Source organism: Symphalangus syndactylus, chromosome 4 (assembly GCF_028878055.3).
Source record: "Symphalangus syndactylus isolate Jambi chromosome 4, NHGRI_mSymSyn1-v2.1_pri, whole genome shotgun sequence".
Classification (NCBI taxonomy): Eukaryota; Metazoa; Chordata; class Mammalia; order Primates; family Hylobatidae; genus Symphalangus; species Symphalangus syndactylus.
In genome coordinates this window covers 14,687,122-14,711,522 of record NC_072426.2, presented here as the reverse complement: position 1 = coordinate 14,711,522, position 24,401 = coordinate 14,687,122, and the positions used below count along the sequence as shown (strand labels likewise).

General features: G+C 37.8%; 1 protein-coding gene across 11 annotated transcripts in view; it reads right to left on the bottom strand.

Moving 5' to 3' along the window:
- UBE3D (ubiquitin protein ligase E3D) overlaps window positions 1-24,401 on the bottom strand; it is a 273,282-nt gene that overhangs the window by 166,602 nt on the left and 82,279 nt on the right. For 10 of the 11 annotated variants that reach the window (XR_010120439.1, XR_008657032.2, XM_055274154.2 and 7 more), the window contains one exon: window positions 4,950-5,088. Coding sequence is in view for 9 of the 11 variants with exons in the window: in XM_055274154.2 (XP_055130129.1) it covers window positions 4,950-5,088 (139 nt within the window). In the remaining 2 variants the exon portion in view is untranslated. Of the gene's footprint in view, window positions 1-3,164; window positions 4,115-4,949; window positions 5,089-24,401 lie in introns of those variants that run through there. The other variant, XM_055274156.2, reaches the window with a different exon arrangement.

Genomic DNA, 24,401 nt, shown 5'->3' with positions numbered 1-24,401 from the left:
AAGAAAATTAAACAAGGTAAGGTTACAGAGTAATGGTGATGTGAAGAAGGGGGGTCAGGTTGAGCCTCTCCTCAGAGGGGATACCTGAACTGAGACCTGAATGACAAGAAGCAGCTGGCCATGCAAAGACCTGGTGCAGAGTATTCTCCCAGTAGCAGAGAAAACAGCCAGTCCACAGGTCCTACAGCCAGAACCAGCTCGTGATAAGGACAGGGAGATAGGGCCAGTGTGCCTGGAGCACAGTGACAGTGAGAGAGCCGGAGATGAGGTCAGAAAGGGAGGCAGGGCCAAGATGTTCCCCAGCCTTGTTGGCCAAGATAAGGAGTTTGGATTTTATTTTCATTGCAACAGGATGCCATGGAAGAATTTTAAGCAGGAAGCGACATGATAAGGAATGGTAAGTCCATCCATCTTCTTGGGACCACTGCAACAACTTAGTATATGCTTAGCAATATGTCAGTGAATATCAATCAAATCCTACATTTTGTTGGCTTATAATCGCATTAGAAATAGTAAGGTACTATAACAGAGTGGAAGCTATATTTATAACAAAAACACCAAAAGAGGTCCCTGTTGGCCTGAGAGAAATGTTACAGTGTAATTTAAGAAGTTAGAATTTCATATAATGTTGTTTTAATTAATAAGATAAACTCTTCTTTTTGAGATTCAGCAGTGATAACAGCTCAAGCAGGAGCACCAAGTGAGTCCTAAAATGACAGCTTTACAGAAAAAGAAGCACTGCTCACAGTGACTCAGCCAGAAAAGTAAGAGAATTGGAAATGTAAAGATAACTTTAACAAGTGTCATTCTGCTATTTTATAGCTCTTGCCAATACAGCTCTTAAAAAATGTGCATGAAAGTGAGTTTCCAATTAAAAAAAAATCCTAAACACAGGCAAAATTAGAAGCCCCATTCCTTGCCATTATAATAAATGATGAAGTGGGTGGTACAAAGATGAAAAAGCAGAGCATCTCTTTCTAATCCTGACACACACTTTCCCATTTTCACTGATCCTTCATCTTGGAGTGAAGACCTGGATAGGGAAGATGATTCCTGGTATGTTCCTTATAAGAATACATCTTTCCAGCACCTGTTGTTTCCTGACTTTTTAATGATCGCCATTCCAACTGGTATGAGATGGTATCTCATTGTGGTTATGATTTGATTTTCTCTGATGGCCAGTGATGATGAGCATTTTTTTGGCTGCATAAATGTCTTCTTTTGAGAAGTGTCTGTTCATGTCCTTTGCCCACTTTTTGATGGGGCTGTTTTTTTCTTGTAAATTTGTTTGAGTTCATTGTAGATTCTGGATATTAGCCCTTTGTCAGATGAGTAGGTTGTGAAAATTTTCTCCCATTTTGTAGGTTGCCTGTTCACTCTGATGGTAGTTTCTTTTGCTGTGCAAAGCTCTTTAGTTTAATTAGATACCATTTGTCAATTTTGGCTTTTGTTGCCATTGCTTTTGGTGTTTTAGACATGAAGTCCTTGCCCATGCCTATGTCTTGAATGGTATTGCCTAGGTTTTCTTCTAGGGTTTTTATGGTTTTAGGTCTAACATGTAAGTCTTTAATTCATCTTGAATTAATTTTTGTATAAGGTGTAAGGAAGGGATCCGGTTTCAGCTTTCTACATATGGCTAGCCAGTTTTCCCAGCACCATTTATTAAATAGGGAATCCTTTTCCCATTGCTTGTTTTTGTCAGGTTTGTCAAAGATCAGATAGTTGTAGATATACGGCATTATTTCTGAGGGTTCTGTTCTGTTCCATTGATCTATGTCTCTGTTGTGGTACCAGTACCATGCTGTTTTGGTTACTGTAGCCTTGTAGTATACTTTGAAGTCAGGCTGGAGAGGATGTGGAGAAATAGGAACACTTTTACACTGTTGGTGGGACTGTAAACTAGTTCAACCATTGTGGAAGTCAGTGTGGCGATTCCTCAGGGATCTAAAACTAGAAATACCATTTGACCCAGCCATCCCATTACTGGGTATATACCCAAAGGACTATAAATCATGCTGCTATAAAGACACATGCACACGTATGTTTATTGCAGCACTATTCACAATAGCAAAGACTTGGAACCAACCCAAATGTCCAACAACGATAGACTGGATTAAGAAAATGTGGCACATATACACCATGGAATACTATGCAGCCATAAAAAATGATGAGTTCATGTCCTTTGTAGGGACATGGATGAAACTGGAAACCATCATTCTCAGTAAACTATCACAAGGACAAAAAACCAAACACTGCATGTTCTCACTCATAGGTGGGAATTGAACAATGAGTACACATGGACACAGGAAGGGGAACATCACACTCTGGGGACTGTTGTGGGGTGGGGGGAGGAGGGAGGGACAGCATTAGGAGATACACCTAATGCTAAATGACGAGTTAATGGGTGCAGCAAAACAACATGGCACATGGATACATATGTAACAAACCTGCACATTGTGCACATGTACCCTAAAACTTAAAGTATTATAATAAAAAAGAAAAAAAAAAAAGAATACATCTTTCCAGGGGTGACAGCAGGGACCAAACCAGCTCATAAGATTCTGCCAAGTTTCTCTGTATCTGTGACACTGGAAAAGCACTGTGTGTTTCTGACAATAATATTCAGAAAAGGGACTAAAACCACATGAAGTACAATCACCAATAGAAAAGGGCATTGAGTAATTAACATTCAGACCACTCTAAGAGCTCCTCTAATTAAAGGTGCTAAGACCAACTAATGCCACCAATTGCAGGCCAGGCTTCATGCACCTGTGTTTCCATGAGATTGAGATGATATCCTTAAAGGGGGCAAGGCCTCCTGGGTCTCACAGGGAAGAAATATAGATTGGTCTTCCTCTCAAACCTCCCATATTTGGTTTAGATTACTCTTTTATCTTTAATTTCTTTAAGACTTGTGTTGAGGCTACTTTGTAATAAGATTATTCTCAAGTTAAATCATACATGGATGACTGTCCTATTTCCCCCAATATGCCGTAAAATCCTTTAAGTCAGAGTCATTTCTCTTGTTGCCCACTCACCCATGGCACGCAAATTTCAAACAGTACACGTGGGAAGGAGTGAAATAAAGAATTATTGTTTTTCAGCTTCACTTCTCAAAGATAACCACTGTTAAGTTTCTTGTCTCTCCCTCCATGAACGTTTGTGGGAATATACAAACTTTGGCATTATTCAATCCCATGAGCAGAACTTAAAGAAATATAGATATACGGAATTTTAAATCATATCTGGTTTAAGGCAATATATGAATAAACAAAATAAATACAAACTACTGCAAATAAATACAAACTACTGCAAAATAAGGGGAGGCTGTGGACATTCCAAGGCAGATCTAATAACCTGCTTCCACCCACCACTCACACTCACTCCACCCCTAGGACCTTAGTGGGCAGTTGGTGGCAGATGGAGTAACCCTGGTGAGTGAGTCCAGTTTGGTCTCTGACCCACTGAGTGTTTCCCGGCCAACTCAATCCATTGCTCCAGATGTCAATTTCCTCTCCTACAAAATGAGAAGATGTTCTTTAAGGTCCTTTGAGACACCAGGATTGGAGTTGACCAACGGGCAGCAAATATAAATAGGCATGCTAAGACCAAAGACTGTACTCTATGAGTGCCTGAGGCTCGGAAAGAGGAAGAGCATCACAGAGACAATCCATGTAACAGATTTCCAAGAGGAGAGGAATGTAAATAAGATTGGAGCAGTTTTTTTCTCTCCATTTCTTGAGGTATGATTCATAGGAAAATTCGCATCTTGTTTTACCACATAACAGAAGTACTAAGCAATATACAATGCTCCTGAAGTTTTCTTAGGATACATTAACAACCCTTCAGAAGTAGAAACAACCCATGTTTATTTATTTCTCAGCAACGTATGTTGTATTCCAATGAGCATCCGAGGGCTCGTTATTTTCCCATTGTCAAGAGTCGCAGATACGTGCAATTACATATAGCAGTAATAGGGCCACAACTTAAGCTGCAAGTTAACATTTAATTCTCACTGCACACTCATTTGACAATTAGCTGACTGTGAGGGAGGTGGGGGGTCTTCCTGCTGGTCATCTTGCTGGCCAGTCTACATTTGCAGAACTGAGTTAGACTAGGAGAACAAATAAATATCAAGGGCAGTAGGGATGTGATAAGGGAGGGCTAAGGAGAGAGAGGGAAATGGCTCAGAAAGTAGAACCCTGTTAAATGGACCAATCCTGTTAAACATCCACTTGGCAGTTTGACTTCAGGCTAACAGCAGCAAAGCCACTAATAATGGTTAAGATTCCCAGGTCTCCTGCAAACTTGGGAGAAGGGAGGTGGCATTCACAAGTGTCTACCAGATCTTCTTGCCATTTCCCAGAGGCAAGATGGGAGCTGGAGAACAAAGCCTGGAGTTATAGAGCTGTGAGTTCTGCCACAACTAGACAATTACCTAGTCAATTCTGAGCATCTGTTTGTTCATTTATTTAAAAAGAGATAGACAAAGGCCTGATGTGGTGGCTCACGCCAGTAATCCCAGCACTTTGGGAGGCTGAGGCACACGGATTGCCTGAGCTCAGGAGTTCCAGACCAGCCTGGGAAACACAGTGAAACCCTGTCTCTACTAAAAATACAACAATGTAGCCAGGTGCGGTGGCATGCACCTGTAGTCCCAGCTACTCGGGAGGCTGAGGCATGAGAATTGCTTAAACCTGGGAGGCGGAGGCTGCAGTGAGCCGAGATTACACCACTTCACTCCAGCCTGGGCAACAGAGAGAGTCTCTGCCTCCAAAAAACAAACAAACAAACAAAAAACAGATAGACAAAGCAATACATGCATTATGCTTGTTATGATTTGAAACTGGGGAATTCCACGGGCTATCTCCTGTGAAAGAGAGGATCCTTGAAAAATAATTCCAAGTAAAACTGAGAAATCACAGCCTAGAAAAGAAGCCATTGCTCACCTGAAAGGAATTCATATGGCGAAGGGATGAAGGCAGATTGGCATTACTCTTTGATAATATCAACAGCAGCTCCAAGCAGGTTGCAGAGGGCAGGGTTAGCGGGTGGACGCTGATGTCACTTTCCCACGAGCTGACAAGTCTGGAACACACCAACACATTAACTTTCAAAAATGCATTATCATAATTATTTTAAAAATCTGATATGAAAGAAGAAAACTCAATTGTGAGAGAAAAAGGCAAAGTACAAAAACTAGAAATAAACTATATTAAAAATTCACAGAGAACATGCCCAAGACATTTTTATGGCGTTGTTGATATAAAGCAGATGGATCAGGCAATTTTTCAGGCCATCATTTCATACTCTGAAGTATACAGAAATGCAGTCTTAGTTGTATGGGACCTGCTGGGGGAAGGGGTGGCAGAGACTAACGGCTAACACACTGAATGCTTCCTACTTTTTATGCCCTGTTCTACATGTTATCTCTTGTTTACCCCTCAGAAACCTAAGAGAAGGAACTATTGTTATCCCCATTCTACAGCTATGAAAATGGTTTTCTGAGCTGGATAGGCCCTTATGGAACATTTAGTTCAGTGATTTTCAAACTTTTAAAAAGTGACAGAATCCTTTTGTGAAAAAAAAAAAAAAAATCTTGTAACAGCCCCAACTTATAATACAAATAAAAGCGAAGCTGCTCTGTCTGAAGGGGAAAGGTTGGCAGGAGGCCTCTCTTCATCTTCCAGAGTGGCCCTTGAAGCATCTCTGCTATATCCTGCGGAACCTATTTGAAAATCCTTTCATTTTAGAGATCAGGAAACCAAGGGCTAGAGAAGTAAAGGAATCTGTCTGAGATGAGGCAATGTGTAGAAAGTGATATGGCTGGGTCTAGAATCCTGGCTTCCTGGCTCCTCATCTAGTGCTTACAGTAAAGGGAAACATCAAAAAATAATTATGAGAAAATAAAGTAATAAGAATAGCATGAGTTTTAGGTTTTCAACTTTTCTATTTACTTATTTCCTCTCTGATCTGCGACCAAAGTGTCTCTTATCACTAATTTTAAAGATACATGTATATAATATTTATATTGGTTTATATAAATATACATGTATTTTTTTGCCACTTCTATAAACTTCTCTCTGAAAAGCGATCTTTAACCAAATCAGTGGTGAATAATGGAAACGTGGAGAGAATCAGTGGTTCAGGACATAATGGATTTTAAACACTTTACAGAACAAGTCATGGCAAATGGTTTAGATGTTTTATCAATCAGGTTACTTATTATGCTGACAGATTTCTGATGTGGGGTGATGGAGTTCACTCTCCTTTGAAGTACTGGCCAACTAGTTGGACTGGAATAAGACACTGGTCCAGTTTTAGTGTAGGGGAGAATAGATCACCTCCAACCCCCTTTTAGCTCTTAGTAGGCTCTTCAGCTGGATCTGGGAGCCAAACTGACACCAGGCAGATTAACAAGAGAAAAGTCTACACATTTTATTAGTTTTACATGTACACGGGGATCTTTACAAGTAAGTGAAGTCCAAAGAAGTGGCCAAAGCAAGATGCTTTTATACATTTTTAGGCACAGAATGATGAGTATGAGGAAAATGACAGGACAAGAAAAAATCTGGCTAGAGGAAGTACATTTTCTAGGCGAGTCACTGGAGATATACGGTGTGGGCGTGTGTAAAACAGATGGAAGATAAGGTAAATATGTTTATTCGGGTCCACTGCAGTCTCCAATTCCAAGTCTCTGTTGATAAGTGCCGTTTTCTCACCTTGGTATGGAGAGGGTGCCCCTCCCAGAGGAATCTTGATCGCTTGCTGCATGCAGGAAAAGACAAACCATGCCCTTTTTTTTTTTTTTTTTAGAAAAACATTAAATTTTAATCTTTACATACGACTTGTCAAGACCCCTAACTGTTTTTAAAAAGTTCCCCCACCCCCTCAAAATCTGTAGAGCATAATAAGTCTTGGCCTAAACTGACCTGATTTGTAAAATATCTTCCTCTGTGCACTTTTCCCTTCAGCCTGAGGCTCTTTGCTGATCTGCTCACAACAGAAGTAGCTTGGCTTTCCTCTGGGAGTACCACCAGCCCGCAAACCTAGAGTGTACTCTCCACACCTGGGTCACAGAACTTCATTCTCCCTTGCTCTGTAACCCAGGGACCCTACAGCCTCTGAGGTCTAACACCCAAGCTCTTCCTTGCAGAAGAGCTGAGATGCTAAGGAGACCATTTGCAGCGTCATAATAAGCCCTTGATTTGTTGAGCTCCCACATGGCTTTCTTCAACCACCTGGCCCACTTCCTTCAACCACATTCCACTTTGGAATGGGTGTCTTTAAGGCACCAAGTGATCTTAAGAATTGGCTCTGTTTCTTTGAATCCAGTGATCCAAGTTCCTATCTCAGTAGGACCTCCAAAAAAAAAAAGATTGGCTCTGCTCCTAATGAATGTAAGCCCTGCCTTTTACACACCAGTTGTATGTTAGTGACAGCTGGATGCCAGTTCGCACCCCTTCAAGCACCTCACAGTCCCAAACAGGGTGCTCCTACGCCTCCCAGGGTCCTGTTAGTGGAAGAAAGGCAGCTCCAGGAAGTCTTCATCTAGCCTTCATGACGGGAAATAGTTAATCCTCTGGGAAATACGCTTGCAGTCCTGGGAAGAAAAGAGTTGTTCCTCCTTGGGGACATACACCGTCATCTTGGCAATTTCATTCACTGTCTCTTCTGTATACAGGAGCTCCTAGCTCAGGAAGGCATCCTGTCCACACAGCCTCACGAAACTCCAATTTCTCCAAAGTTTTCACCTCTAAATAATCAATATACCAATCTGACATATTTTGGGATGGCATGTCCTTCACTCCTTCATAGGCAAAGGCACATTTAAGTGTCTTTTCTGTGTTTAAAAAATTATCTTATATTGATTGACTGGTTCTGCTATTCTTTTTGCTTTTACTCATTATATAACATTTTCAACATTTCTCTGGAATGAAAATTAAAATGTTGCTGTCTTTTCCATAATTCAAACTTAGTGCTAGTGCAGTGGCTCTAAGCTCACTCTCCACCCACACCCCTTCCTCATGCTCTCCATAATCCACTGTTTTCTTACATATACAGTTAACTGGGCCTGGAAGGCAGTTATCCTTGCTGCTGAATTTCTATTTATCCTGTGAGACCCACTTACATATCATTTCTTAGAGATACTGTCCCGTTTCCTTTATAAGAACTTGCCTAATACCATACTCATATCACTTACATACTAGTAAGGCATTTGTAAGTGATATAAATATGGTATTAGGCAAGTTCTTATAAAGGAAACAAATGCCTTACTAGTATTCTTATTTGGGATCTGTCTATGTCTCTAATTCTTTCTAGATCAGACATGAGTGATTTCCTCTAACTTTCTCATCTTCTTTGGAAATAAAGATTTAAAAGTTGCCTCAATGTTGCTTTTCTGCAGACAGAGTCAGGTATTAACCTCTTACTGGCTAAAATAAATACCTTTTCAATTTTCCCACTGACATTTGTATGTTCAATAAAACAACTCAAGTTTTCAGAATTTATACCCCTGACCCCAACTCCTGCCACCCACAATAGGGTTCACTGAAGCTACTTTCATTCTGAATTTTTAAAAAAAGTGTGGTGAAGAGGTTTCTGCTTTTTCTGAATTGAATCTCTTGCCCTGGATTGTGAATGTTCCTTGGGAACTCATCAGTGAATCTCTCAGACCTATTCCAGGCCCATGATGCTTTGGACCTTCTCGAAATGAGGTAAACACTGTAGCCTGGACCATGGCCTACCATGGTAGAAAGCATCTCAAGACAGTCACTTTTTCATCATTTTCCATTCCTCTTTGGGCAGTAATATATTTGCAAGAGAAAGGGAAAATGGTAAATTATGCAAATAAATATTTTGAAGACACAGTTACTTAGTTAATTATGGCTATAACATGGTCGCCTTTAATTTTTACAAAATTACTTCAGTTTTGTAAGCCTAAGGCCTTAGGTTTCTTCTGACTATCACTTATCCTATGCCTAACACATCCAGGCACAAGGTCAGGCGCTTTAGTTATATTTGTTGTCTCTAATCCTAAAGCAGCCCTGAACGGTAGGCATCATTCATCCCTTTAAAAATAGGAAACCAAAGGCAGAGAAGTTAAGTGATTGTCCAACATCATGCAGTTAGCAAGAAGTGGGACCAGGATTCAATCACGTCAGCCCGAACGCAAAGTCTGTGCTATTTGCACCACACCACACTGACTGCTGAGGACACTGTATATACTATCCTCTCCAAGCAAACCATAAGTAGGAATTTAATAACTGAATCTGCTAATGCCTACTTCTTCTGCAAGATAACTCTCTGGCTTGCAAAATGTAGTTGAGTATTTTGATCTTTTTTTAAGAAGTTATTTGGTGGGCGGATCACCTGAGGTCAGGAGTTCGCGAGACCAGCCTGATCAACAAAGAGAAACCCTGTCTCTACTAAAACACAAAAAATTAGCCAGGCATGGTGGTGCATGCCTGTAATCCCAGCTACTCGGGAGACTGAGGCAGGGGAATTGCTGGAACCCGGGAGGCAGAGGTTGTGGTGAGCCAAGATCGTGCCATTGCTCTCCAGCCTGGGCAACAATAAAACATAAAAAAGGCAAAAAAGATGCTAATTTATTTTTTATGTGTGTGTGTGTGTGTGTGTGTGTGTGTGTATGTGCCTGTGTCTGTATTACTTTAAAACTTGACTAGGAAAGTTAGTAAGGTAGACAATGAAAAATACTCATGTTAGAGTAAGTGAAAATAACCATGTGATGAGGAAAAAAGATTAGGAGGCAATACATTCACGGTGGTTTCCACTACAGGAAAATAATAATCGGTTTTTACATTTTCTTCTTTACACTTGTATTTCTCAAGTGTTATTTTTATAATCAAAAACAAGTTAATGTTACGCTGTTGGTGTGATTTCTGGTTCAGACAAAGGAACTTTTAAATGCTGCTTAAAAGTTTCAACATGCTGCTAAATGGCTATGGTACGACCTGTCAAAAATGGACACTCAAATAGAAATAAAAATACATTGGCACCGCCTTGTCACTCAGCAGCGAGTGATCATGGACAAGCACTCTGGAGCCTAATTTCCTCACAGGACCTTGGAGTCAGGTACAACCTGTCCAAGGTACCAAACTACCAAAATTTATACAAAAGGACAGTGTTACAGTAATGATAACCACAGGCACAAAAAAGATACAATTAGTTATCATGTTAGTTATCCACGTCTCTATGTAATTACAGACATTTGCATGGTATGTAAATCCAACACTGGCATTTTAAAATTAATCCTTAAAATATTCTGTGATTTAACAATTTTTATTCCCCTTGAAGTGCATAAAGGAAAAGAGTGTTATCTTGATCACAGGGCCAATAAATGATAGGAAAATCTCAAACATGATCTTTACCATCTAAATCCCATTCTTTTTAATATTCCATGAACAAGGCAAAAGTATATTAGGCATTATTTAATTCCACCCAAAGAGATTAAAAACCCCAAAGGCAAATGATAGGGTAAGTTCTAGATATCTCAAAACACTTCATCTTAAAATAATTTGAACCATCTTATTTTTGAAATTAAACTAGCTAGGTCTAATATGGCTCAAATTTCTAATGTTCATCCTGCCCTTCTATTCCCACAGTACGTTTTTTATGAGGCTCAGGACTTATTTCTAATGTTATGATTTATAAACTTTCTCTGTAATTTCAATCACATTTTAGGACATATGTTGATAAAGCCAGAGGTGTCACTTGCAATTCTGCCCGTAACTCACATATTATATTAGTCTTGGTTCTCTAGAGAAACAGAACTAATAAGACAGATAGATACATAGGGAAGTTTATTAAGGAGTGTTAACTCACACAATCATAAGGTCCCACAATAGGCTGTTTGCAAGCTGAGGAGCAAGGAAACCAGTCCCAGTCCCAAAGCTGAAGAACTTGGAATTCAATGTTCGAGAACAGGAAGCATCCAGCATGGGAGAAGCAGGTAGGCTGGGAGGCTAAGTCAATTTAGCCTTTTCATGTTTTTCTGCCTGCTTTATATCCTGGCTGAGCTGGCAGTTGATTAGATGATGCCCATCCAGATTAAGGGTGGGTCTGCCTTTCCCAGCCTACTGACTCAAGTGTTAATCTCCTTTGGCAACACCCTCACAGACACACCCAGTATCAACACTTTTCATCCTTCAACCCAATTGAGTTGACATTCAGTATGAACCATCATAAATATCAATACAAATGTCTGTTGATAAAAGCATTTTAAGAACCATAGGGCAGAATCTGGAACATTTCTGGTATTTCCTACAAAGACATCACAGACTATTGGACTTAAATCAGTAATCATCCACTATAAGTCAATAAGAAAGATACTTCAAAAGGAACAATGAACTAAACATCAATTGAAACTTACTTTTGTGATTTTTAAAGTACTGAGAGAGGAAAAGCTTTCCTAGGAGACCAGAACTGTCAGTCAGATGACCTTAGTCTAACAGACCAAAATACAAGTAGAGGACACACCATCCTTATTTCTAAACTTCTGCCTTGTCAAAATTCTCTAGAGAAGCAACTACGGCCTGTCTATTTTCAAAGAGGCATTGAGAAGGGGAAAAAAGTCACTTTCTATCACTTCTAACAAAAATGGTGAAATTGAGAATGAATCAAACCAATCAATATCAAGAAAAGAACCTGAGTAAAAAGAAAGGTGATATAGTCTTCTAGGAAACATGGAGGTCGTTTAATGTAACACAGGTTAAAATGACAACAGAAATGATATATAACAACTCTACCAAAATTAAAATATTTAAAAGGAATCCAACATATTATTGTGTAGAGAAGAAAAAATGGTATGTATGAGAGAGCTCAAGATGAAAATATTTAACTTAAACCTCGTTTCTCATATTTTAGTAGATAATTTGAACTCTTCAACCCTAGGAGAACCTAAGAAAGCAAAGAGCCTATTAAAGATATTGAAATATTATGTTGCTTATACCTGTAAATTTTAGATGCTCACTTTTAAAGCTATACCAATGATACGTCCATCAATTTAAGCTCTTAAACTAGCAAAACAAGCAAATGGCAACAACTTAGTGATAGAATTTTTATAAACATTCATCTATTTAATACATAACCAAAATTTTAAAATTCTTATAAGCCACTCTTAGGAATATAACATTTTGAAACATCTAAATATATTGGAATGTCTGTTCTGATTAGCCATATTGACTGCATTATACTTAAAATATTTCAAAAGCATTAATTAAATAAAAATAGACCCCAAAAAAATGCACATACAAACTACTGTTTGTCCAAATAAAGTTCATTAAGTAATGAACAGTATCCACAAGAAAATTTTTCTTTGAAAATGACAGAAGAAAAATATGACCCTTTTAAATCACAAATGCCAAAATTGATCTTTAATTCTCTTTGAATTAAAGGGATCTTGAGAGAATTTAAGTACCCAATTCCTGAATGCTATGCCTTTCAAACTTTGCCCCTATGACTGCAAGTCTGTCAAGGTAAATCTCCCACATATCAGAAAGCATGGGGAAAATGGTTCTCATTTAAATAAGATACCAATAAGGCAGTCTCAAAATTAAATGTATTACTTCATGCCAAAAAATAAGAAATTTTGTCTTTTATAAATGCTTGTATCATTGCAAGACAACAGTCACTGAGAACACAGAAATTAGACTGGGAACACTTTCATTAAAAAAGAGAACGGTGGCTCACACCTGTAATCCCAGTACTTTGGGAGGCCGAGGCAAGTGGATCACCTGAGGTTGGGAGTTCAAGACCAGCCTGATTAACATGGAGAAACCCCATCTCTACTAAAAATACAAAAAATTAGCCAGGTGTGGTGGTGCACGCCTGTAATCCCAGCTACTCGGGAGACTGAGGCAGGAGAATCGCTAGAACTTGGGAGGCAGGGGTTGCGGTGAGCCGAGATAGCGCCATTGTCCTCCAGCCTGGACAACAAGAGTGAAACTCCATCTCAAAAAAAAAAAAAAAAAAAAAAAAAAAAAGAAAGAAGAAGAAGAGAATCCACCCTACAAACAAGCCTGTCAGAAACTTCATAATTAGAAGTGATATAATTAAGAATATAATAATTAGAAGTCTATCTAAAGAGGCCAGCTACTTCTTCAGATTTTAAAAAACTTTTCATTACGGAAAATTTCAAATACAAATACAAAAATAAGAGAGAAAAGTATAATGAACCCATGTACCCAAGACTCAGCTTCAAGCCATCATTCTCACATGGCCAACTTTGTTTCATTTGTATCTCCACATGCCTCCAACCCCTCTGAATTATTTTGGAGGAAATCCCAGACAACATATCATTTATTTCATGAAGAAATAATTCAGTATGTATCTTTAAATATAGATTCTTTTAAAAAGAATATCCACAATATAATTTATTACACTTTGAAAAAAGTAACAATTCTTTCATATCAGGTCTGTAGTTAGTGCACAAATATCCTCAACTGCCTCATTATTTTTTTTACAGTTTGAGTTTGGACTAAATAAGATCCATATATTGCAACTGACTGGTATGTCTTTTAAGGCATTCCTCATCTGTATGCCACATATTGTATGATTCCATTTATATAAAATGCTCAGAATAGGCAAATCCATAAAGACAGAAAGCAGATTAGGGGTTGTCAGGGGCTGGAAGGAGGAATGGGGAGTGATTGCCAGTGGGCAGAGTTTCATTTTAGGGTGATGGAAATATTCTGAAATTAGTGATAGTGGCACAACCTTGTGAATATACTTAAGAACCACTGAATTGTACCCTTTAAAAGAACAAATTTTATGGTATGTATATCATATTTAACAAAAAAAAGAATTTGTGGAAAAATTAAATCAGCTCTAGGGATATCTATAGATCTATTCAGCTCTTTCTTATCAAGATGGATGAATGCTGAATGCACTGATTTAATTACGTAACAGCGAACTAGTAGAACTAGTAAATATTCCCAACAGAAACTCAAACATATTATGGTTGCTATTGTAATTAATTCTAGAAAATTTTTACTTGAAAACAAAATGTGAGACAAATTGGTCTCTATACTATGTAGTTCACCACCTTAAAAATATTTTTTTCATTTTTTTTATTTTATTAATCTTTTATTTCCGTTCCCTGCCTCAAATGGGAAAATCAAGCCCCACATGATTTACTCTGTCAAGCTGGCATCTGCTCTCCCTTGTCCTTCATTTTTTCCGTTTTAAATATTTAAACCATTTCTTCCCACTTTTTGTTCTGAGATAATTGTAGAGTCATATGCATTTGTAAGAAATACAGAGAGGCTGTCTATCCTTCACCCTGCTTCCCCCAATGGTAACATTCTGGATAACTACATCAACATTGATATAATTCACCAACCTTTTTTTTTTTTTTTTTTTTTTTTGAGACGGAGTCTTGCTCTGTCACCCAGGCTGGAGTGCAGTGGCGCAATCTCGGCTCACTGCAAGCTCCGCCTCCCAGGTTCACGCCATTCTCCTGCCTCAGCCTCCGGAGCAGCTGGGACTACAGGCGCCCGCCACCACGCCCAGCTAATTTTTTTTGTATTTTTAGTAGAGACGGGGTTTCACCGTGGTCTTGATCTCCTGACCTCGTGATCGGCCCGCCTCGGCCACACCAACCTTTTTTAAATCTCATGATTAAACATGCATTCATTTGTGTGTGTCTATGTGTATTTACTTCTAGGCGATTATTTCACATGTGCAGACTCGTGTGACCACATTAACACTGAACAGCCAACATACAGAACAGTTCCATTACCAGGATCTCAAGATAACTCTTTAGAGGCACAACCACCTCCCTTCTCCATCACCTCCACTCCCTACCCCCTGGCAACCACTAATCTGTTCTTCATCTCTATAATTTTGTTATTTCAAGAATGTTACATAAGTAGAATCATATAATACGTAGTCTTTTTTTATAACTCACCATAATTCCCTTGGGATTCATCCAAGTAATTGTATCAACAGTTCATTTTTTCTTCTTTTTTAAAAAGAGATGGGGTCCTGCTCTGTCACCTAGGCTGGAGTGCAGTGGCATGATCACTGCAGTTTTGAATTCCTGGGCTCAAGTGATCCTCCCACCTCAACCTCCTGAGAAGCTGATTCTAGAGGTAATGCACTATTACACCAGGCTAAGTTTAAAAAAAAATTTAAGAGACGGATCACTACATTATCGAGGCTAGTTTCAAACTCCTGGCCTCAAGCAATCCTCCCACCTCAGTCTCCAGAGTAGGTGCAATTACAGGCTACTCAACTCCATACCTAGCTTTCATTCCTTTTTATAACTGAGTAAATTTCCATGGAATATAATCACAGTCGTTTATCCATTCATCTACTGAAGGACATTTGGGCTGATTTCAGTTTGGGGCTATTATAAATAATAGCTACGAGCTGCTATGAACATCTGTGTACAGGTTTTAGGGTGAACATTAAGTTTTCATTTCTCCAGGATAAAAGCCCCCAAAATGCAATTGCTGGGTCACATGATAAGCACATGCTTAAAAAGTTCTTAATTTTAATGTAATCAAGCTTTTGTATTTTTAAAGCTTACCACTTTGTGTCCTGTTTAAGAAATCTTTGCCAAATCCCATATTGTACTGCATTCTCCCGATTTTAACCTCCCTCACTTCTCCCTATTTCTCCTGCCCCTCACCCCATCACTGATCTCTCACTATCCACTGACCACTCTCTGCCCTCAAATCAACTGCTCTGGGACTAATAATTCACTCTCTTTAATGGCTATATAACACACCAAGGTGTGTATGTCTAAAATACTATACCTTGGTTATCTTTTCTCCCAGTTTTTTCCCTGCTATGAACAATATTACAATAATGTCCTTGCTTACATTTCTTTACATTCTGGTACTTTGATTTGTTTGGAATAGAATCTCAAGAGTGGTAATATCAGATTGAGGTGTATATGCATTTTTTAATTTTAATAGATATTTCTGGAAAGTCTGTGCCAATTCACATTTCCACAACCAGTCATCAGAGTACTCTTTGCCCCATACTCCTGCCAACAGTGAACTAACAGTTGGGGTTTTTAAAGTTTGATGGAAGTAAAATTATTCTGTGCTATTCATCTGGTTTATATTTGCTTAATTCTAGTGAACTAGAGTTTCTTTTCATATCTTTGTTGGCTGTTTGGATTTGCTTTCTGTGAATTACATTTTAAAAATTTTATCTTATTTTCGAATTTTGTTGAGTCATTTGCAGAGATGCTTCATTGTACAACTTCAGGAATGCCATCAGTAGCCTTAATTATTAGGCCTTTTCTCATCAGTTTGTAAGCAATACTCAAAATCAAATTATAAATGGCAAAACATACAATTATCGCAATTGAAATTAGAAAGTAGACAGGAGTGGTCACTGTCATTGATTAACGTTTTCTTGTAACGGAGATGTTAAAATTAATCCCCTTTTCCCCTGGCGATATGACTGTTTTACTTAGAAAGCCTGAGAGACTGTGTTAACAACAAGAGTTAAGAAAATGTGCCCAAGATATTTATGTAAAAAGCAAGAACCTTTCTACTACACAGGGCAGGAGTGGGGGTGGGGGTGGGGTGGAAGTGAAGCCTAAAAACACTAAGGAAAAACATTCCTCTTTTACAATAAGAACATCACTATAAAAATACTTAGAAGGAGGCCAGGTGCAGTGGCTCACGACTCCAATCCCGACACTTTGAGAGGCCGAGGTGGACGGACTGCTTGAGCTCAGGAGTTTGAAACCAGCCTGGGCAACATAGTGAAATCCGTCTTTACTAAAAATACAAAAAAGTAGCCTATCATGGTGGCACATGCCTGTGGGCTCAGCTACTTGGGAGGCTGAGGTAGGAGGATCCCTTGAACCCAGGGGGTGGAAGTTGCAGTGAGCCAAGATCGTCCCACTGCACTCCAGACCGAGTGACAGAGTGAGACCCTCTCTAAAAACAAAACAAAACAAACTTAGAAAAGTTAACAAAAAAGACAAAGAGCTACAGAAATTAGACTATATAACCTTACTCAAGAACACAAAACAAGACATGAAAAAATGGAAAGATACACTTAATATAATAAAAGTATCAACGGTCCCAAAATTTATATTTTAATTTAATGTAATTTCAGTTAGAATCCTAAAGGGGTTGGTTTTCATCAGAACTGGATAAAATAATATTACTTGCAAGAATAAACGTTTGAAAATGACCATGGTAAAAAGAATGCCATAGGCATATTTGCTTTCCAGGTACCAAAACATATAATAAAACTAATGTAATCAAGTCAACATGGTGTTGATATAGAAGTAGACAAATAGTTCCATGGAACAAAACACAAAATCCAAAAATAGACCCTAATGAAATGTAACATATTTCTATGGTCTTTACTCATAGTAATATAACAGAACATGATATACTATTATATATATATATATAATTATATATAATAGAACATGATATAATACAATAGAAATGATATACTATTACAATTTGAGGACAGAAAAATTGATTATTTATTAAGAGTGATAGTTCAAAAAACCACTCATCTGGAAGAAAATAAATTTAAAAACCTATCTTATATCATTTTCAAAAATAAATTCAAGATGTATTACAGGCATATATGTAAAAATAAAATAAATCTTGACAAAAACTCTAAAAAACTACTACAGACCCAAATCTATAAGGGTTTTATAATTTTAAAAAATTGTATTGCTAACAAAAAAAATTTTAAATCACAGGCAGAGAGCAGAAAACCTTATTGACAGAAAGAACATCTATGAATTTATAAAAAGAGGACAAAGGACAGAAATTCATTTTTAAAAAAGTTTTTAAGTAGTGACTTTTAAACAATTTTGAAGGTCATAGGTCTCAATGACAATATGGTTAAAACTAGGGACTCTTGGCCGGGCGCTGTGGCTCATGCCTGTAATCCCAGCACTTTGGGAGGTCGAGGTGGGCAGATCACGAGGTCAGGAGATCGAGACTATCCTGGCTAACACAGTGAAACCCCATCTCTACTAAAAATACAAAAAATTAGCCGGGCGTGGTGGTGGGCATCTGTAGTCCCAGCTACTCGGGACGCCGAGGCAGGAGAATCGCTTGAACCGGGGAGGCAGAGGTTGCAGTGAGTCGAGGTCACGCCACTGCACTCCAGCCTGGGTGACAGAGCAAGACTCTGTCTCAAAACAAACAAACAAACAAACAAACAAACTAGGGACTCTCTCCCCTCAACAACATTCATTTTACAAAGAGGATTTTGCATATAATTTTGAGTGTTTCTCAGATCACCCCCCTCTCCAAGTCCATTCATTCCCTTCTTTTATATAAATAGAATCATACAATATGTGGCCTTTTTGGTCTGGCTTCTTTCACTTAGCATAATGTTTTCCAGATTCGTGGACCCCTAAGTAAGGATCGCTGCTTTTCAGTCAAAATTCTCTTTTTCTAATTTACCATTTTTGACAAAATAATTCAAACAGTTCCATTTTGAACTAACTTCTAATTACATATCATAATATTTGTTAGCACATTAATAAATATAACCACTTAGGAAAAGTTTTCAAAAATAAGGTCTTTTGGCTCACATTTTTACTATGTTCTATTATATTACCAGAGGAAATCAGTTAAAAACTTAGGAGGCTGAGAAATGCATTTCCAATCCTCTAATCACCCTCCTAAGTAACTGGCAGTCAAAGTATGCGGGTTGAGACATAATAAATTAGGTCCACTCTAATAACATTCTCCTAAGTAAATCTGACACTTGGCATTACTAGATTCCCTGTCCCATAGGGGCCAAACTCAGCTGACACTTTCATTAATCAGCATTACCCACTCTGTCCCAAAGTGGAAGTCCTTTGCCAGTGTGAATGCAAAGTGTTTAGGATGCATAAGGTACGAAGCAAGGATTAAAGATGTTTTCGTTTTTTAAAATATTGAGGCAGGGTGTTGCTATGTTGCCCAGGCTGATCTGGAATTCCTAGCCTCAAGTGATGCTCCTGTCTTGGCCTCCCAAAGTGCTAGGATTACAGGCATGAGCTACCACACCTGGCCTCTATTTTTTTTAATAGCTCTTGATGTCTTTTTTAAGTTTATTTTTGCCAGAAAGAATTTTTTAAAAACATGTCAGGAAATATATTTAATTTATTAATATTCATATTACTGGTATTGCTAAAATGGCATTATTTATAGATGCTTTATTTGGAGTTGTATTAGAGGTATTCAAAATGTTTGACGTTTTCTTCTTTGATGATTTCCTAGACCTGGTATAACAAATAGGTTCTCTTCATTTTTCAATTCAAATTGGTTGGCAGTGATCGTGTTGAAATAGATGGTGAGACCAGAGATAGATGGTGAAACCACGTCTGGTCTCAGCAGAAAAGAGAGAGACGATCTAGCAGAGCTCTCTCAGCCCATGCCTTCAGAACGGGGTGGGTTCTGGTTGTTTGCATCATATGCAACCCACAGAGTTCCATTCCTACCCTCACAGAGTACCATCATCTTCAGTATCCTTGGCTTCCCCTTATACCTCTTCCCAAGTCTATCCTCAGATGCCCTTCCTTTGGAAACCCAGATACCGTTCTTTCACAAGAGGGTAGTTGGCAATGGTATAACTCAATTCAGATGAATAAGGCCCGACCAATCTTGGTATCTTACCTACTAGTGACTGAATTTCATAACCCTAAGTCATAAGTGGATTTCTCTAACCCATTAGAAGACAAATCCTAATGACTAAGAATTCTGTCCCTCCCTCCATGGGAAGAGATGAGAATCCAAATACCAAGATCTCATGCTACCTGTGCAAGAGCCCTTGATTTTGGAAAATGCCCTCGAGTTTAAGCCTTTAGACCTTTTGTGAAGTCACATGTCAATGTAACTCTAGTACAGTTGATTTTAAGTCTGCTCTTAAAAATAATCATATAAAAATATAAGCTATATGTTGGAAATACCCTGGCTTTAGTTCAGATACTTAAAAATGGTACATAATTCTACAAATTTAAATGTACATAAAAATATAGTTTGGTATTCTTTGTTGTACCGTTTATGTTGCAGACTGCTATAATTTCAAGAAGTTATATAAATATAATGATGCACTTTAGGACATTTTCTATTTTTGAAATCTGAACATGAATCATTCACATAACCAAAAATTATATTTTTAAAAAGAAATACATGTCTAGTCTATCCTTCTAAAGTAACTATTCTCTTAAATAAGCTATGATAGAAATAAAATCATTACCAGTTAACTTTGAAAACACATATGTTTAAGAGTATTGTTTTAAAGAATATGCTATAAAATTATTTTAAAAAGCTATATAAATGAGAAGCTACTAATGTTCTGAAATCTGTTGTTTCTACCACAGGTAAAAGCTTATTCAGGAATCCCCAAAGTTGTATGATTGAATAAAAGACAACACCAAAACAAACAAAAAAAAGGACAAAACTGGCCACACCCATTTTATGTAAAGTAGGAGAATCAATTTCCCAAGTTATTTGGCATAGAGAAAAATTCATTTCTACCAACTTGGATTTGATACTCCTATAAGAATTTGATTTGTATGCAACTAGATAAAATGAATATAACCACAAAATCTACCGGGTCAGTCCTGACAGTCTCCTAAATTTTATATCTGTTATTTACTCATTAACTGACTTGTAGAGAGGTCTGATTATTGAAACTGGAAAATATACTCCAGTTTTATTCAAAAACTTTATGCACTAAAAGCCATTTCCTCCCTGAAGAGCATCTTGAGTCGAAGAGAAAAATGTTTGCTAAATCTTTCTGGGTAGAACAAAATATTTTTAAACGGCAGCTTTAAAACCTAAGAAGAATTTCATTGAAACTGCCAAAGGCCACTCTTTTTTATTAAAAATTATAAAATTCTTAGCTTCTCTTTCCTTGTCACCACACCCTTAAAACGAGCTATCTCTGATAGCTGGATTTCATTAATCTACATTCTGTTCACTTTGAAGAGGCTAGCCTCAGTATTTGGTTCCAAGGTATAAAAAAGACACTTAAAATGTGGGTAATCATCCCTGTACAGCAGAGGTCCCCAACCCCTGGACCACAGACCAATACTGGCCTGTGAGCCAAGCAGGCAAAGTTTCATCTGAATTTACAGCCACTCCCCATCACTTACATTACCGCCCAAGCTCTGCCTCCTGTCAGGTAAGCAGCAGCATTAGATTCTCATAGGAGCCTGAACCCTATTGTGAACTGTGCATGACGGGGATCTAGGTTGCGCACTCCTTATGAGAATCTAATGCCTGATTATCTGTCATTGTCTCCCATCATCCCCAGATGGGACTGTCTGGTTGTAGGAAAACAGGCTTAGAGCTCCCACTGATTCTACATTATGGTGAGTTGTATAATTATCTCATTATGTATTACAATGCAATAATATTAGGTTGATGCAAAAGTAACTGGGGTTTTTGTCGTTAAAGTAATGGCAAAAATTTCAATTACTTTTGCACCAACCTACAATAGAAATAAAGTGCACAATAAATGTAATGTGTACGAATCATCCCCAAACTATCCCCCTACCATCCTGGTCTGTGGAAAAACTGTCTTCCACAAAAACCCGTCCCTGGTGCCGAAAAGGTTGGGGACTGCTGCTGTACAGTGTATGTGTGTACAGTGATCCCTAAGTATCCATAGGGGATTGGTTCCAGGACCCCCCACAACAACCTGCAGATAACATCCATGGTGCTCGCTACACTCTTAAAATGGTGTAGTGTTTGCATATAACCCACATATATCCTCCCATATAAGACATCTTGAGATTACTTATAATACCTAACACAATGTAAATGCTATGTAAATAGTTGTTACACTTTATTTTTAAATTTGTATTTTTTTATTGTTGTGTTTTTATTTTTTTAACCCCTGAATATTTTCCATCTGTAGTTGGCTTAATCCTCTGATGAGGAACCTATGGATACGGAAGGCTGACTGTATTACCTTGTGTGGCAGGGGATGGGGAAGGAGTTAAATATAGCTACTCAAGAAATAAGTATTCTAGAAACGTTGTAAAGTAATTGTAAGAAAGCTGTGAAAAGTAGTTAAGCACCTGAATTTACCAATGTTAAAAGAGCTTAAAAAAAAAACTTGTACTCTTTTTTTTAAAACATCATATTGTGAATATTAAAACACTGTCATCCTCCGAATCAATTCATACTATAATGAGAAGTATTTATGAATGTTAAAGTGAGGAAAGCTTATAATTATCAGCCTGGAGTAGTCTAGGGTATAGGAAGAAGGCACAATGTTTCTTAATGATCTGAATAAAAATGCTTATTTTTAAATTTTAAAATAACAAAAATATAATAATTTATAACCAAAATACTTGTTTAAATTTTGATAATGATATCTAAAATATATAAACTTGCTTTAGTTTAATAAGATAAACACACATTTTTCAGTGAAAGCAGCAAAATTATACTTTTGATATGAGTTCATCTCTTTATTAAGACCCCAAGCATATTCTTCAATTTTGCTTCCTAATTACTTACAATATCGAGTTTTAGCAACTAGCAAATATAAGTCATTGCTTTAAAGTATGAGACCTCTAAAAATCAATGCCTAAATGCTGACTGTAGATTTAAATTGACATGGAAAGACAGTCATAATAGTTTATAAGTTTTAAAAAAATAAAGAACAGCACATATAACTTCACTTAGCTTATGCAATCTTAAATTTTCTAGCCATATCCTTCTGTGTAAATGTACATAAAGAGGTGCAAGCAAAGAAGAGTGCCAAAATACTGGCAGTAGTTGTCAGTGTGGGCTGTGAGTGTAAAAATTCTGCTTGCCTTCTTCTATTTTTTCTTGTATTGTTTCAAATAGCTTACAAGAAATATATACTATTTTGGTGATATATACAAAGTAGAACTACTTTTGTTTTGAAAATACGCAAAATGAAATGTCTTTGAATGCTTTAAAATATGGATTAACGTTATTTTTATATGAGAAACTGATCAAGTCATCTTAACAAGTAAACCCAATTGTTATTTAAATTAAGATAATTTTTTAAAAACTAACCTAAAAAGTAGTCTTTTCCATGAAGAAAGGTACTTATGGTGCTAAATTTGGAATTTAAGATTTTTGTCATTAGCATCAGTCAAGTTGCTATAGATATTAAAAAATGTATTACCTATAAATTGACAAAGTTAGAGGTTGCTATTAATAGAATTCTTAGGTAATTAAGAATACAAAATAAGTAACACAAATGACTGACTACTTGAGGTGATCTGAGTAGGTATATTATCTATTATTAAGAGAAGATTATTAAGAGATTAAGAGAGATGTTAATAGAACCAGGAAAAAATGTTTTTTAAGTGCCAGGAAAAAAGCTCACATCGAGAAACGTAAGGCAAATTTATTTCAGGTAATTTTCATTAACTAGGAACAAAGTAAAAAGCCCATGCTATTTGCCTTAGCACTTGGCAGAAACAAACCCGGGAATGTGGCTTCTTTGGAGAGTCGGTGTCCAACCAAACACTCAACCTAACATCCATTCAGATTTTTTATTATGTTCAATAAAATCATAGCACCATAACAGCCTGGTGCTATGGTCCCATTAGGTCTTGCAACTTAATCAGAGCCAGCTTAAGTCTAATCAGACGAAACAGCTGTTTTAACAGCTGAGTTTTTCCAAAATTAAAATATTCTATTCCTGACAGTGGCTAGCAACTCAATTGTTAAAACAGCTGCTCATGTTGAAGAGTTGAAAACCAAGTGTACATACAATTTTCCCTCCATTTACAACTGCTCTGAGATTCTTTCAGAATAGAAGTTCCTAAACTTCATACTGACATCTCCCAACCTGTTTAAGTTTTTACACTTGTATTGCCTCTACCTCTGACCTTCAGCCAATATTTCTGCCACCGTCATCTTCTTGGTGTTTGCTCTTTGTCTCCATCATACTCTAAACTATAATTGCCAGCTGCTGGTTTTGTACTTCCCTCCTTAGAAACATCACCTGTGTGCTTTACACTTACTCCTCTACTGTCTTGGAAGCATTTCCACTTCCTCTGAAACAGGCAGTAACTCAGAGTCTCCAGGTTCTACTAAGTGAAATATTATCTCTAATGACTTACACTAGTACTACTGAGGTTAGAGAAGGTAAAGGTGGGCCGGGCACAGTGGCTCACACCTGTAATCCCAGCACTTTGGGAGGCCGAGGCAGGCAGATCACGAGGTGAGGAGATTGAGACCATCCTGGCTAACACGGTGAAATTCCGTCTCTACTAAAAATACAAAAATTTAGCCGGGTGTTGTGGCAGGCACCTGTAGTCCCAGCTACTCCGGAGGCTGAGGTAGGAGAATGGCGTGAACCCGAGAGGCGGAGCTTGCAGTGAGCTGAGATTGCGCCACTGCACTCCAGCCTGGGCGACAGAGCAAGACTCCACCTCAAAAAAAAAAAAAAAA